At 43.4% G+C, this 16,687-nt stretch overlaps 1 protein-coding gene across 1 annotated transcript in view; it reads left to right on the top strand.

Annotated features, from left to right (window-relative positions):
* Window positions 1-10,095: 10,095 nt before the first annotated feature.
* Window positions 10,096-16,687, top strand: part of LOC129865109 (eukaryotic translation initiation factor 2-alpha kinase-like) — a 16,547-nt gene continuing 9,955 nt past the window's right edge. Inside the window, exons 1-3 of the mRNA XM_055937631.1 lie at window positions 10,096-10,798; window positions 11,835-13,446; window positions 14,296-14,806. Coding sequence (XP_055793606.1) covers window positions 14,301-14,806 — 506 coding nt within the window. The 5' untranslated portion in view covers window positions 10,096-10,798; window positions 11,835-13,446; window positions 14,296-14,300. The remainder of the gene's footprint in view (window positions 10,799-11,834; window positions 13,447-14,295; window positions 14,807-16,687) is intronic.

Here is a 16,687-nt window from a genome sequence, read left to right as displayed (position 1 = left end):
TGATTCCAGCTCAAGGTGAATCACTTTACCGTTATGTGTGTATTTAGCAATTCAGTTGACTGAATGTCCCTGAGAAAATATCTTGACTTCTGTATTTGTCAGTTTTTTTCAATATGCTACATCTGTCATATTCTAGAATGATATTCAATAGTCTACATCTCTACATCCTTGATGTCCTGGCCGTGTCTGAATCCTGGCTTAGGAAGACCACCAAAAACCCTGAAATTTCCATCCCTAACTATTAACATTTTCCGACAAGATAGAACTGCCAAAGGGGGCGGAGTTGCAATCTACTGCAGAGTTCTGTTTTACAATCCAGGTCTGTACCCAAACAATTTGAGCTTCTACTTTTAAAAATCCACCTTTCCAGAAACAAGTCTCTCACCGTTGCCGCTTGCTATAGACCACCTTCTGCCCCCAGCTGTGCCCTGGACACTATGTGAATTGATTGCCCCCAATCTGTCTTCAGAGCGCGTGCTGTTAGGTGACCTAAACTGGGACATGCTTAACACCCCAGCCATCTTACAATCTAAGCTTGATTCCCTCGATCTCACACAAATTATCAATGAACCTACCAGGTACAACCCCAAATCCGTAAACACGGGCACCCTCATAGATATCATCCTAACAAACTTGCCCTCCAAATACACCTCTGCTGTCTTCAACCAGGATCTCAGCGATCACTGCCTCATTGCCTGCGTCCGTAATGGGTCTGCGGTCAAACGACCACCCCTCATCACTGTCAAAAGCTCCCTAAAACACTTCAGCGAGCAGGCCTTTCTAATCGACCTGGCCCGGATATCCTGGAAGGATATTGACCTCATTCCGTCAATAGAGGATGCCTGGTTATTCTTTAAAAGTGCTTTCCTCACCATCTTAAATAAGCATGCCCCATTCAAAAAATGTAGAACCAGGAACAGATATAGCCCTTGGTTCACTCCAGACCTGACAGCCCTTCACCAGCACAAAAACATCCTGTGGCGTTCTGCATTAGCATCGAATAGCCCCCGCGATATGCAACTTTTCAGGGAAGTTAGGAACCAATATACACAGGCAGTTAGGAAAGCAAAGGCTAGCTTTTTCAAACAGAAATTTGCATCCTGTAGCACAAACTCAAAAAAGTTCTGGGACACTGTAAAGTCCATGGAGAATAAGAGCACCTCCTCCCAGCTGCCCACTGCACTGAGGCTAGGAAACACTGTCACCACTGATAAATCCACGATAATTGAGAATTTCAATAAGCATTTTTCCACGACTGGCCATGCTTTCCACCTGGCTACCCCTACCCCGGTCAACAGCCCTGCACCCACTACAGCAACTTACCCAAGCCTCCCCCATTTCTCCTTCACCCAAATCCAGATAGCTGATGTTCTGAAAGAGCTGCAAAATCTGGACCCCTACAAATCAGCTGGGCTAGACAATCTGGACCCTCTCTTTCTAAAATTATCTGCCGAAATTGTTGCAACCCCTATTACTAGCCTGTTCAACCTCTCTTTCATATCGTCTGAGATTCCCAAAGATTGGAAAGCTGCCGCGGTCATCCCCCTCTTCAAAGGGGGAGACACTCTAGACCCAAACTGTTACAGACCTATATCTATCCTACCTGCCTTTCTAAGGTCTTCAAAGGGGGAGACACTCTAGACCCAAACTGCTACAGACCTATATCTATCCTACCCTGCCTTTCTAAGGTCTTCAAAGGGGGAGACACTCTAGACCCAAACTGTTACAGACCTATATCTATCCTACCTGCCTTTCTAAGGTCTTCAAAGGGGGAGACACTCTAGACCCAAACTGTTACAGACCTATATCTATCCTACCCTGCCTTTCTAAGGTCTTCAAAGGGGGAGACACTCTAGACCCAAACTGTTACAGACCTATATCCATCCTGCCCTGCCTTTCTAAGGTCTTCAAAGGGGGAGACACTCTAGACCCAAACTGCTACAGACCTATATCTATCCTACCCTGCCCTTCTAAGGTCTTCAAAGGGGGAGACACTCTAGACCCAAACTGTTACAGACCTATATCTATCCTACCCTGCCTTTCTAAGGTCTTCAAAGGGGGAGACACTCTAGACCCAAACTGTTACAGACCTATATCTATCCTACCCTGCCTTTCTAAGGTCTTCAAAGGGGGAGACACTCTAGACCCAAACTGCTACAGACCTATATCTATCCTACCCTGCCTTTCTAAGGTCTTCAAAGGGGGAGACACTCTAGACCCAAACTGCTACAGACCTATATCTATCCTACCCTGCCCTTCTAAGGTCTTCAAAGGGGGAGACACTCTAGACCCAAACTGTTACAGACCTATATCTATCCTACCCTGCATTTCTAAGGTCTTCAAAGGGGGAGACACTCTAGACCCAAACTGTTACAGACCTATATCTATCCTACCCTGCATTTCTAAGGTCTTCAAAGGGGGAGACACTCTAGACCCAAACTGCTACAGACCTATATCTATCCTACCTGCCTTTCTAAGGTCTTCAAAGGGGGAGACACTCTAGACCCAAACTGCTACAGACCTATATCTATCCTACCTGCCTTTCTAAGGTCTTCAAAGGGGGAGACACTCTAGACCCAAACTGCTACAGACCTATATCTATCCTACTCTGCCTTTCTAAGGTCTTCAAAGGGGGAGACACTCTAGACCCAAACTGCTACAGACCTATATCTATCCTACCCTGCCTTTCTAAGGTCTTCAAAGGGGGAGACACTCTAGACCCAAACTGTTACAGACCTATATCTATCCTACCCTGCATTTCTAAGGTCTTCAAAGGGGGAGACACTCTAGACCCAAACTGTTACAGAGCTATATCTATCCTACCCTGCCTTTCTAAGGTCTTCAAAGGGGGAGACACTCTAGACCCAAACTGCTACAGACCTATATCTATCCTACCCTGCCTTTCTAAGGGCTTCAAAAGGGGAGACACTCTAGACCCAAACTGCTACAGACCTATATCTATCCTACCCTGCCTTTCTAAGGTCTTCAAAGGGGGAGACACTCTAGACCCAAACTGCTACAGACCTATATCTATCCTACCTGCCTTTCTAAGGTCTTCAAAGGGGGAGACACTCTAGACCCAAACTGCTACAGACCTATATCTATCCTACTCTGCCTTTCTAAGGTCTTCAAAGGGGGAGACACTCTAGACCCAAACTGCTACAGACCTATATCTATCCTACCCTGCCTTTCTAAGGTCTTCAAAGGGGGAGACACTCTAGACCCAAACTGTTACAGACCTATATCTATCCTACCCTGCATTTCTAAGGTCTTCAAAGGGGGAGACACTCTAGACCCAAACTGTTACAGAGCTATATCTATCCTACCCTGCCTTTCTAAGGTCTTCAAAGGGGGTGACACTCTAGACCCAAACTGTTACAGACCTATATCTATCCTACCCTGCATTTCTAAGGTCTTCAAAGGGGGAGACACTCTAGACCCAAACTGTTACAGAGCTATATCTATCCTACCCTGCCTTTCTAAGGTCTTCAAAGGGGGTGACACTCTAGACCCAAACTGTTACAGACCTATATCTATACTACCCTGCCTTTCTAAGGTCTTCAAAGGGGGTGACACTCTAGAACCAAACTGCTACAGACCTATATCTATCCTACCCTGCCTTTCTATGGTCTTCGAAAGCCAAGTTAACAAACAGATCACCGACCATTTCGAATCCCACCGTACCTTCTCCGCTATGCAATCTGGTTTCAGAGCTGGTCACGGGTGCACCTCAGCCACGCTCAAGGTCCTAAACGATATCATAACCGCCATCGATAAGAGACAATACTGTGCAGCTGTATTCATCGACCTGGTCAAGGCTTTCGACTCTGTCAATCACCACATTCTTGTCGGCAGACTCAACAGCCTTGGTTTCTCAAATGACTGCCTCCCCTGGTTCACCAACTACTTCTCAGACAGAGTTCAGTGTGTCAAGTCGGAGGGCCTGTTATCCGGACCTCTGGCAGTCTCTATGGGGGTGCCACAGAGTTCAATCCTTGGGCCGACTCTTTTCTTTGTATATATCAATGATGTTGCTCTTGCTGCTGGTGATTCTCTGATCCACCTCTACGCAGACAACACCATTCTGTATACTTCTGACCCTTTGGACACTGTGTTAACTAACCTCCAAATGAGCTTCAACGCCATATAACACTCCTTCCGTTGCCTCCAACTGCTCTTAAATGCAAGTAAAACTAAATGCATGCTCTTCAACCGATCGCTGCCCACACCTGCCCGCCCGTCCAGCATCACTACTCTGGACGGTTCTGACTTAGAATATGTGGACAACTACAAATACCTAGGTGTCTGGTTAGACTGTAAACTCTCCTTCCAGACTCACATTAAGCATCTCCAATCCAAAATGAAATCTAGAATCGGCTTCCTATTTCCCAACAAAGCCTCCTTCACTCATGCTGCCAAACACACCCTCGTAAAACTGACTATCCTTCCGATCCTTGACTTCGGCGATGTCATCTACAAAATAGCCTCCAACACTACTCAGCAAATTGGATGCAGTCTATCACAGTGCCATCCGTTTTGTCACCAAAGCCCCATATACTACCCACCACTGCGACCTGTATGCTCTCGTTGGCTGGCCCTCGCGTCATATTCGTTTTCCATAACCCGCTGGCTCTAGGTCATCTATAAGTCTATGCTAGGTAAAGCCCCGCCTTATCTCAGCTCACTGGTCACCACAGCAGCACCCACCTGTAGCACGCGCTCCAGCAGGTATATCTCACTGATCATCCCCAAAGCCAATTCCTCCTTTTGCTGCCTTTCCTTCCAGTTCTCTGCTGCCAATGACTGGAACGAACTACAAAAATCTCTGAAGCTGGAGACTCTTACCTCCCTCACTAGCTTTAGGCACCAGCTGTCAGAGCAGCTCACAGATCACTGCACCTGTACATAGCCCATCTGTAAATAGCCCACCCAACTACCTCATCCCCATACTGTTATTTATTTTATTTATCTTGCTCCTTTGCACCCCAGTATCTCTACTTGCACACTCATCTTCTGCACATCTGTCACTCCGGTGTTTAATTGCTATATTGTAATTATTTCGCCACTATGGCCTATTTATTTTCTTACCTCCTTTATCCTACCTCATTTGCACACACTGTATATAGACTTTTTCGATTGTATTATTGACTGTATGTTTGTTTATTCCATGTGTAACTCTGTTGTTGTTTGTGTTGCACTGCTTTGCTTTATCTTGGCCAGGTCGCAGTTGTAAATGAGAACTTGTTCTCAGCTGGCCTACCTGGTTAAATAAAGGTGAAATAAAAACTTTTAAAAATCCAAAAAACATGTCATATTCTACAATTCTATTCAATAGGCTTCATCTGTCATATTCTACAATTCTATTCAATAGGCTTCATCTGTCATATTCTACAATTCTATTCAATAGGCTACATCTGTCATATTCTACAATTCTATTCAATAGGCTACATCTGTCATATTCTACAATTCTATTCAATAGGCTTCATCTATCATATTCTACAATTTTATTCAATAGGCTTCATCTGTCATATTCTAGAATGATATTCAATAGGCTACATCTGTCATATTCTACAATTCTATTCAATAGGCTTCATCTGTCATATTCTACAATTCTATTCAATGGGCTACATCTGTCATATTCTACAATTCTATTCAATAGGCTTCATCTGTCATATTCTACAATTCTATTCAATAGGCTTCATCTGTCATATTCTAAAATTCTATTCAATGGGCTACATCTGTCATATTCTAGAATGATATTCAATAGGCTACATCTGTCATATTCTAGAATGATATTCAATAGGCTACATCTGTCATATTCTAGAATGATATTCAATAGGCTACATCTGTCATATTCTAGAATGATATTCAATATGCTACATCTGTCATATTCTAGAATGATATTCAATAGGCTACATCTGTCATATTCTAGAATGATATTCAATAGGCTACATCTGTCATATTCTAGAATGATATTCAATAGGCTACATCTGTCATATTCTAGAATGATATTCAATAGGCTACATCTGTCATATTCTAGAATGAAATTTAATAGGCTACATCTGTCATATTCTAGAATGAAATTCAATAGGCTACATCTGTCATATTCTAGAATGAAATTCAATAGGCTACATCTGTCATATTCTAGAATGGTATTCAATAGGCTACATCTGTCATATTCTAGAATGGTATTCAATAGGCTACATCTGTCACATTCTACAATATGTGTATGTGACCAACTTTATTTGATAACCACCTGCTGATGCACAACCAAATCTCAAAATTGCACCTTGTGCAATTCTAACACAACAGTAAGTGACTGAGTTCTTAATAAATAGTAATAATAATGGTCGGTGGCCGCCTAGCTACTGTTTATGTCCATTATGCTTGCAGCCCACCATGTTTGTTACGTATCCTGGTGCAATTCCTCTGTCTCCCATCCCCATGCCAACAGCAGCAAGCAAGGGATTTCATCTGATCATCTGACCTCATTTATAGATGAAATGTCCAGGTGAATGACTGCAACACCTGGTAAAGTATACTCATGACCAATAACCCACCACCGCCCCTAAATGCATCATTCATGCCAGTGTACCAACCTCGCAACTTGTCACAAGTGAAGAACACAATTCGTCGAGCAAGGGACGTGACTGTTTTTTAAACGAGGCGAGTTGGTGGCAACACATATGATGGGTGACATTCTTCCCAGATTTGTCACCCATATGGAGACTGGACCCACAACCCTTCTGGTGGTGCCAACACATGATGGGTGACATTCTTCCCAGATTTGTCACCCATATGGAGACTGGACCTTTCTGGTGGTGGCAGAACCAGAAATGGTTGAAGAGGCCAAGGTAGTCATTAAAATCAAACACCAAGGAGCTATGTCACCACGTTTGATCTGGGCAATTTTTTATGTTTCACCCCTTGTTTTCCGTCATTTAGCTTTTCAAGAGGCACCTGTCCTTCTCCTGGCAATCTTCAAACTGTTCTTTCACACCATCCTTTCACTCCTTCTCCAACTATCAACAGCAATCTTCTGCGGCTATTGAGGGTTGTAATCCAGTCTATGCTGCCGCAAGCCAGGATTGTCATTAGCTGGAACCACATCTGGAACAATGTGAAGCACAAGATGGGGTCAGAGGGTGACCAATCTGTGGCCGATTAGCAGCAGGACATCCAAGAGCTCTTGGCCTCAAAGTCAAGGAGTGACAACGAATGCACACCGGAGAGAGAGAGTGTCCACCGGGGAGAGCGTGTGTCCACTGGAGAGAGAGAGAGTGTGTCCACCGAGTGTGTCCACCGGAGAGAGAGAGAGTGTGTCCACCGGAGAGAGAGAGAGTGTGTCCACCGGAGAGAGAGAGAGAGTGTGTCCACCGGAGAGAGAGAGAGAGTGTGTCCACCGGAGAGAGAGAGAGAGTGTGTCCACCGGAGAGAGAGAGAGAGAGAGTGTGTCCACCGGAGAGAGAGAGAGTGTGTCCACCGGAGAGAGAGAGAGTGTGTCCACCGGAGAGAGAGAGAGTGTGTCCACCAAAGAGAGAGTGTGTCCACCGGAGCGAGAGAGAGAGTGTGTCCACCGGAGAGAGAGTGTGTCCACCGGAGAGAGAGAGTGTGTCCACCGGGGAGAGAGTGTGTCCACCGGGGAGAGAGTGTGTCCACCGGAGCCCTGTTTTCGAGGCTTATCAGTCGCTCTCCGACGTCATGGACGAGTGCACAATATGTGCTAAACAGCTCGGGCATCCAGTCAGACGGAATTACAAACATCTGCTCCGAGAGCTTTAATGTTGTCCTCGTGTGGCGCAGCTTCTCCCGACTGGTGCAGAGCTCTAAGGCACTGCATCTCAGTGCAAGAGGTGGCACTACAGTCCCTGGTTTGAATCCAGGCTGAATCACATCCGGACGTGATTGGGAGGGACTCCCATAGGGCGGAGCACAATTGGCCCAGCGTCGTCCGGGTTTGGCCGGTGTAGGCCGTCATTGTAAATAAGAATTTGTTCTTAACTGTGGCTTGTTTAGTTAAATAAAAGGCATTGGTTGGCTGGAAGAAGGTCAGAGTAGATACATTGGTTGGCTGGAAGAAGGTCAGAGTAGATTAATTAGTTTATCTCCTCTACCAACTCCAAACCAATGCCTTGAAGGAGGTGCTGCGGGGCCTACTAACCTAGGGATTTACCACCTGACCCCTGACCTCCTGACCCCTGAGGGCCGTGAGAAATTTTCCAGCTGAATGCCCACCACCGGTTTCCCTTACCACATGTCGGCGGAAGACATGGTGTCCTTTGCTGAAGGCATCCAGTCCTGTGGCACAGGAAGAGAAGAGGAAGACAGAAACTGGAGCGTAGGCCTTGCCCAGGATGATTGTGGCAAAAGGACAAATCACCCAATCATTCCTCTACCAGGGCTTCTCAGACATGTGGTCCTCATGGGTTTTATGTATATCCATGAACACAAAATGCAGGGCCGTCTGTTGGGGGTTACCCTGGGGGTCGGGTGTGGGGCTACACCAATGCCATGATTACTGTGTATATACAGTGGGGAAAACAAGTATTTGATACACTGCCGATTTTGCAGGTTTTCCTACTTACAAAGCATGTAGAGGTCTGTAATTTTTTATCATAGGTACACTTCAACTGTGAGAGACGGAATCTAAAACAAAAATCCAGAAAATCACACTTCAAATGAATTACTTAAAAATCATACAGTGTACCTATGATAAAAAATGACAGACCTCTACATGCTTTGTAAGTAGGAAAACCTGCAAAATCGTCAGTGTATCAAATACTTGTTCTCCCCACTGTATGTGATAACCTTTGTATGCTTGCAATGCGCAATGATGGAAAAGTACTGGGTAAATGGAGATGTACTGCATTAGTTTTCAGGCTGAGAACTGGCTGCAACTGCTGATAGTCACACAGGCATCATGGCCGAGATAGTAGAGTGAGAAACCACAGTCTAGACATGTTTTACTCATCTTAGATACTTTGTATCTAATCCAATGCAACAGTGTTAAAATAGGATTGACGGTAGGTTGTATAAAAGAGTGTTGTCTCTTGTTTCACCACACAGATCTTTACTATAGACTACTTAGGTACTCTGTATATGAATCTCTGTCTACAATTGCGTTTTATTACTAAAGACTTTTATCCCAAGGTTCCTGTGTCTGTCTCATCTATCTGGAAGACGGATTGTTAAAGGAAACTTACATCATGTCACGCCCTGACCTTAGAGATCCTTTTTATGTCGCTATTTTGGTTTGGTCAGGGCGTGAGTTGGGGTGGGCATTCTATGTTTTGTGTTCTATGTTTTCTATTTCTTTGTGTTTGGCCGGGTGTGGTTCTCAATCAGAGGCAGCTGTCTATCGTTGTCTCTGATTGAGAATCATACTTAGGTATCCTTTTCCCACCTGTGTTTTGTGGGTAGTTGTTTTCTGTTATGTGTTGCTGCACCTGACAGGACTGTTTCGTTTTTGTTCATTCTCTTTTGTTATTTTGTTTAGTGTTCTGTTTAAATAAAAAATAACATGAACACTTGCCACGCTGCGCTTTGGTCCACACCTAATTCAACAGACGATCGTTACACATCACCGCATGCAAAGGACTACCCAACATGTCCGAATCTGAACTCTCACCATTTATTCAATAGTCTCTGTCTGAGAAACACCCCAGCAGGGATGATGAATTGGAGAATACAGTAAGTGGAAGGTGACTGTTTTGGTTACATTCTGCATGTTTTCCTACTGCATGTGGATCACATCTGTACAGTCAGGCAGTTTGGACACCATTTTTCTACCCATCGGTGAAGAAACTGTGGGCAATGTCGTCGCATGGCGTGGACAAGGCCAACCGCAAGGATTTTGTAGGAGGGATCCGTGGCCATCCTGTACCTCCATGACTTCCTTACGTTGAAGCCCAATGAGTGGCTCAGTGGGGAGGTATGTTATGGTTGAATTGGATGACATTTCCATGCATGCTGTTGGTATGTAGTATAATTAGAGTTGTTGCCTGGGCATCATGTGAACTTGGATCAACCATATACCATTCTAGTTTAGGTCATTGACTTCTACCTCCAACTGAAGAGGATTGTGGAGAGGGGTGTTTTAAAAGAAAATTGTGGATCACTTTCTGGCAGGGAATATCCTGCATGGGGGAAAAGGTGGTGATGCTCAAGAACACAAAGGTCAAAGGTAAATGCACGTCCGCAGAGTTGTTTTTTGTGTCATGGTTCAAAATAAGAGGCTAGAAGGGTCAATATGTGGCGAACTGCAACCTTCCTGACAAAAGATGGCCTGCCACATATATAAAGGTTACTTCATTCCTCTTCCTGTACACCAGTCTGGAAGCAGCACAGTTGATGGATTGGAGCTTGCAACGTGACACACTACCACTTGATACTCTTGGTAAGCTGCACAAGATGGACCATTTTAGTGAGAGATTGGACAGTACTATACTTGAATATGTTATGTTTGAGGACATTTTGATATGCTGACTTGGTACTTATTTTCCACCATAATTTGCAAATAAATTCATTAAATCCTACAGTGTGATTTTCTGGATTTTTTTTCTTCTCATTTTGTCTGTCATAGTTGAAGTGTACCTATGATGAAAATTACAGGCCTCTCATCTTTTTAAGTGGGAGAACTTGCACAATTGGTGGCTGACTAAATACTTTTTTGCCCCACTGTATAACCACTTGTGTTTAGTATGTCAATCGCAGGATCCACTCTGCCGTTGTCCTGGACCCTACTGGTAACCCCTAACGCGGAGCACCATATGAGTGGGAACCTGGTCAAGCACATCAGGTATGGTACATCTATTCTATGGTCTGCCAAAAAAAGATTGTTCGGCCATTTCTCCGATGTCCGGCATTCTATTCATAATGGCAAGTTAAGTTGACCTGTCAATGATGTTGAGCCTATTGTTGCATATTGATGACTCGATTAGCCTATGTAGTCATGTTATGAATGTTCTAGGCTGTGAAGAGCTAATTATGAAGCATTATTCTGTTCAAGCATCCCGTCTCAGTCAGGAGCAGCCTGTTATGCGATGCTATGCCACGTGTATGAATGTTGTTGCAACCCCTTTGTTATGACAAGCCTAAATTAGTTCAGGAGTATTCCACCTCTTTGTTATGACAAGCCTAAATTAGTTCAGGAGTATTCCACCTCTTTGTTATGACAAGCCTAAATTAGTTCAGGAATATTCCACCCCTTTGTTATGAAAAGCCTAAATAAGTTCAGGAGTATTCATTTGCTTAACAAGCCGCATAATAACCAAGTTGACAAAGCTTGAAGAATTTTTTAAAAACGAATAATGGGCAAATATTGTACAATTCAGGTGTGGAAAGCTCTTAGAGACTTACCCAGAAAGACTCACAGCTCTAATCGCTGCCAAATCTGATTCTAACATGTATTGACTCAGGGGGTGAATACTTATCTAATCAAGATATATTAGTTTTATCTTCTATTCATAAAAAAACTATTTTTGAATTTTTCCTCTTTGACATTACAGAGTATTCTGTTTAGATCATAGCTGAGATTCCCCACTTGATAGTATCAGAATCAACCAATAGGAAGCTCTATGTTAATATCTTACATTCATTTGAATGTAGTTTCCCACTTGTCATGAATGCAGGATCCTGTCACTCATGAAGAAACAGTTGACATACTATGAGGGTACAAGTCCCATGTTGAAACCATTGTGTTAGTTTACCAAGAGTACCTGGTCCTTGATGGTGATACAATACACCATGCCATGTACTGTAGGCTATGGTATGTTATGTAGGTGTAACAGTATAGCTTCCGTCTCTCTCCTCGCCCCTACCTGGGCTCGAACCAGGGACCCTCTGCACACATCAACAACAGTCACCCACGAAGCACCGTTACCCATCTCGCCGCAGAGCAAGGGAAACAACTACTTCAAGGTCTCAGAGCGAGTGACGTCACCGATTGAAACGCTGTTAGAGCACACCACCGCTAACTAGATAGCCATTTCACATCGGTTACATAGGCTACGGTATGTTATGTAGGCTACGGTATGTTATGTACTATAGGGTATGTTATGTACTGTAGGCTACAGTATGTTATGTAGGCTACGGTATATACTGTAAGCTGTGGTATGTTATGTAGACTATGGGATGTTATGTAGGCTACGGTATGAGGCATTAAGATAAAGCAGATTAACAGGAAGTAATACCTGATGTGCTTTTCTCAAATGGACAGGAACGTTATGATTGTTTTAGGCTTATACTGTTGACTAGACGGGCTTTTTAAAATACAAATATTTTGTCAGTTCATGAAGTGTATTTATTAGGATCCCCTTTAGCTGTTGTAAAAGCCGCAGTTACTCTTCATGGGGTCCACATGAAACATGACATAATACAGACTTTTTTTTAAAACCAGGTTTGCTGTTCATTTGAGCAATATGAGATGGAAGGGAGTTTGACGTAATAACATCTCTATAGAATATTGTATATGTTCTGTATTTGGGGATTGTGAAAAGCAGGTAGCCCTATTTGATAAGAATGCATGTGTTAGTCAGTATGTCTATTTTGAGTTAAATGAAATTCCTATCTAAGTAATAACAGTGGACATTTGCCTAAAATAATGGCTGAGTAAGAGGTAGCCTGAACAGCCTCTAGGTGGCGCTATTTGCCTTTATTTTTATGGTCAATAGCGACCACTAGCAGCTGTTCAGGCTAATCACAGGCTGACGCTCATATCACGTTCAGTTCTGTTTTCAGGCGAATCGAAAACGAAATTGTCTACAGGACACTACAGAGAAATAGTAATGGCGTCTTTTTGTAGGCACTAACTCCGTCATGGTTCATTGGACAAATCCTTTGGAGAAAATTAATGGCGTTTTTGGATAAACGACGAAAATAAGTTGGGTATGTGGTAAACACAGGCTTAGAAGATTTTATACGTTTTGCTCTGTGGGATAATCTTCATCGATTAACGTCACTTTTTGTGAATTTTGAAGAATTCTATATTTCTTTTAAAGCACATTCATAATTCATAAAGGTCATGTTAGCTGACTCCTATCTCATATAAAAAAAAATAAGTATAAGATCTCCAAAATCTGTGTTAACCTCAGACTTTATTTTTATTTTATTCCTAAACCCTATTCTCTCCATATTCATTTTCGCCATAGGGGTGCCTGAACGAAGAGGTAACTCATTTCCGGGTCGTAGAACTAGAAAAAAAGGGTCATGGCTAGAATGGATGAAGTTTTTGTCAGATTTGACTTTTTGAAGCAGGTTTAGGAGAATTGACGCAGCAGGTTAGTAGTGACAGGTTATGAAAAGTAGGAAAAGATTAGGAAAGGAGTTAGGGTTAGATAAAATGCAAAACAAATTATGCTTATGACCTGAATTTGACAAAAGCTGGATCCCATCTAGGCACGACCGAAAAGAGAACACTCGCAAGTCATCTATCTCGTCACCTCGAAGGTAAGACGAAATCCGACGTAGACCCGAGTACTTCTATAAATGTAATGTTCAAATCTGTTTATTTATATGAAATACGACCTTACCTGTTTACCATGAGGGATCCTATAGGTTAGCTACTATATGTTAGTTATGAGACCATTTTAGAAATAATACTCAAGTATTCATCATGTTTCACACTGATTACATTAAATAAATACATTAAACTGTATATAGCTGTTTGAATTAGTAATAACTTGTAAAACGAATAGCTGCTTTTCAACAGTTTTTGTATTATTTATGGTTGAAAAGCATGAACTGTGTATTTTATGCTCAGAGGTTTTTAACATACTGACTGGTGGAATCAGCCGATTGCTGTGTTCAACATTCTATTTCATTCAGGATTTTGGCAATGAAGCTCTACTACTTCCTTTGAGTCAGATGAACTCGTGGATGTCATTTGTATGTCTGTGTGCAGTTTGGAGGAGGTTGCTAACTGGCGTTAGCGCAATGACTGGATGTCTATGGTAACTTCTAGCTTGCTATTAGATACCATAGACTTCCAGTCTTTGTGCTAACGCTAGTTAGCATTGGCTAGTGAAACTACCTCTAACGTTCTTCATACTGGATGCAGACACATACAAATGGTACCCATGAGTTCACCTGACTCTGGGGAAGTAGATAAAGGCCTTCATTGCCAAAATCTCTAAGTATCCCTTATTAAGTTGACGCAGCAATCAGGCTGGTTCCAACAGGCTAACTTCCAACAGTATATGACAATGATTTCATAATTGTAACTTGTACACTGAACATCAACTGGCTAAAGTCTGTCATGTTTCCTTTATCCTTTACTCCCATGCTTCAACATTCTAGTGACTATGTCCTGCGACAACCAGCAAGGAGACCAGTTGGACTTGAAGGACAGAATATGTACCTTTTTAAAGGTGAAGAAACAAGGATCCACTGCCCTCCAGATAGCGAAGGCTGTTGGATTAAAGAAGGCCAAGGATGTAAACAGTGTCCTGTACACTTTAAACAAAGCTGGACGTCTTTATGTAACACCAGACATTCCACCAGTCTGGTCTGTGGAGAAACCAGGGGCGGCGTCTGTCTCTGTGAGTGTTCCAGAGTCAGATCGAGTGCCTAGTCCTTCTGAGACCCCTGGCATCACAGAGGAGGAACTGAGGAGGGTGCTGATGTCAAAGAGTGATGGAAGAGGGATGAGTGCACAACAAATTGCCAGAGAATTGGGCCAATCAAGAAAATTAGTGAATAAGCATCTTTATGACCTGCAAAGTAGCGGCAAGGCAGAAAAGTTGGGAGAGAAAGTGTGGAAAATGAAGGATGAAGCAAGCTGTGGAGCAAAGCTTATTAAATACGAGAGGTAAGTCTGTCGATGTGGTACACATAGGGAAAAAAATATATATATATATAACAAATGAAACTAAAAGATACACAATACAGAAATGTAATAATGTTCCATATTCAGAATCCAATTTCACAAACAAAATAGAAAATGACTGCAGATACTTATATATTTTATTACTAATAATCGTCGTAGAAAATAGTACACAATGTTTCCTCCCTTAGCTAGTGGCAAGCTGTGACATACTGTGCTGCCAACTCTATAACATCAGACCTTTCCCCAAAAAGTACACAAAGTTTCTCTGTTAGATTGTTCTGTGAATGTAAAACTTTTCATTTTGAATTTTGGGAAGGCGTTTCTAATTGATATATATATATTTGGGGCAGGTGATTTAGACCATTCTATCACTCCTGACCCACAGTGATGCCTGTCTGTCCTCTCTGGCTTCCTGACCCACAGGGATGCCAGTCTGTCCTCTCTGGCGTCCTGACCCACAGGGATGCCAGTCTGTCCTCTCTGGCGTCCTGACCCACAGGGATGCCAGTCTGTCCTCTCTGGCTTCCTGACCCACAGTGAGGCCAGTCCCCTCTGGCTTCCTGACCCACAGTGAGGCCAGTCTGTCCTCTCTGGCTTCCTAACCCACAGTGATGCCAGTCTGTCCTCTCTGGCTTCCTGACCCACAGTGATTCCAGTCTGTCCCTGACCCACAGTGATGCCAGTCTGGCCTCTCTGGCTTCCTGACCCACAGTGATGCCAGTCTGTCCTCTCTGGCTTCCTGACCCACAGTGATGCCAGTCTGTCCTCTCTGGCTTCCTGACCCACAGTGATGCCAGTCTGTCCTCTCTGGCTTCCTGACCCACAGTGATTCCAGTCTGTCCCTGACCCACAGTGATGCCAGTCTGTCCTCTCTGGCTTCCTGACCCACAGTGATGCCAGTCTGTCCTCTCTGGCTTCCTGACCCACAGTGATGCCAGTCTGTCCTCTCTGGCTTCCTGACCCACAGTGATGCCAGTCTGTCCTCTCTGGCTTCCTGACCCACAGTGATGCCAGTCTGTCCTCTCTGGCTTCCTGACCCACAGTGATGCCAGTCTGTCCTCTCTGGCTTCCTGACCCACAGTGATGCCAGTCTGTCCTCTCTGGCTTCCTGACCCACAGTGATGCCAGTCTCCTCTGGCTAACCATGTTTTTTTGATGTTGTCTCTAATTCTGTTTTTGGTTAAGGTTTGGCTTTGTTTGGGCTCTTTTACATGGTAACAGCAAAACTGAATCTCTCTCTCTCTCTCTGCAGTTATGATCCAGATATCTCCATCACACCAAGTAGACCCCTCTTTATTAAATCAAACTGTTCCTAGATGACCCAGAGGACTACGATCCCATTCTCCTGTGAAGAAAAACGCAAATGACCTCACAAGCTACCCTCACTATTAAAACATTCACCCTAGTCTACCCTCACTATTAAAACATTCACCCTAGGCTACCCTCACTATTAAAACATTCACCCTAGGCTACCCTCACTATTAAAACATTCACCCTAGGCTACTCTCACTATTAAAACATTCACCCTAGGCTACCCTCACTATTAAAACATTCACCCTAGGCTACCCTCACTATTAAAACATTTACCATAGGCTACCCTCACTATTAAAAAATTCACCCTAGGCTACCCTCACTATTAAAACATTCACCCTAGGCTACCCTCACTATTAAAACATTCACCCTAGGCTACCCTCACTATTAAAACATTCACCCTAGGCTACCCTCACTATTAAAACATTTACCATAGGCTACCCTCACTATTAAAACATTCACCCTAGGCTACCCTCACTATTAAAACATTCACCCTAGGCTACCCTCACTATTAAAACATTCACCCTAGGCTACCCTCACTATTAAAACATT

Source organism: Salvelinus fontinalis, chromosome 1, assembly GCF_029448725.1.
Source record: "Salvelinus fontinalis isolate EN_2023a chromosome 1, ASM2944872v1, whole genome shotgun sequence".
Classification (NCBI taxonomy): Eukaryota; Metazoa; Chordata; class Actinopteri; order Salmoniformes; family Salmonidae; genus Salvelinus; species Salvelinus fontinalis.
The sequence above is the reverse complement of the archived record's forward strand: the minus strand, read 5'-3'. Positions and strand labels throughout refer to the sequence as shown.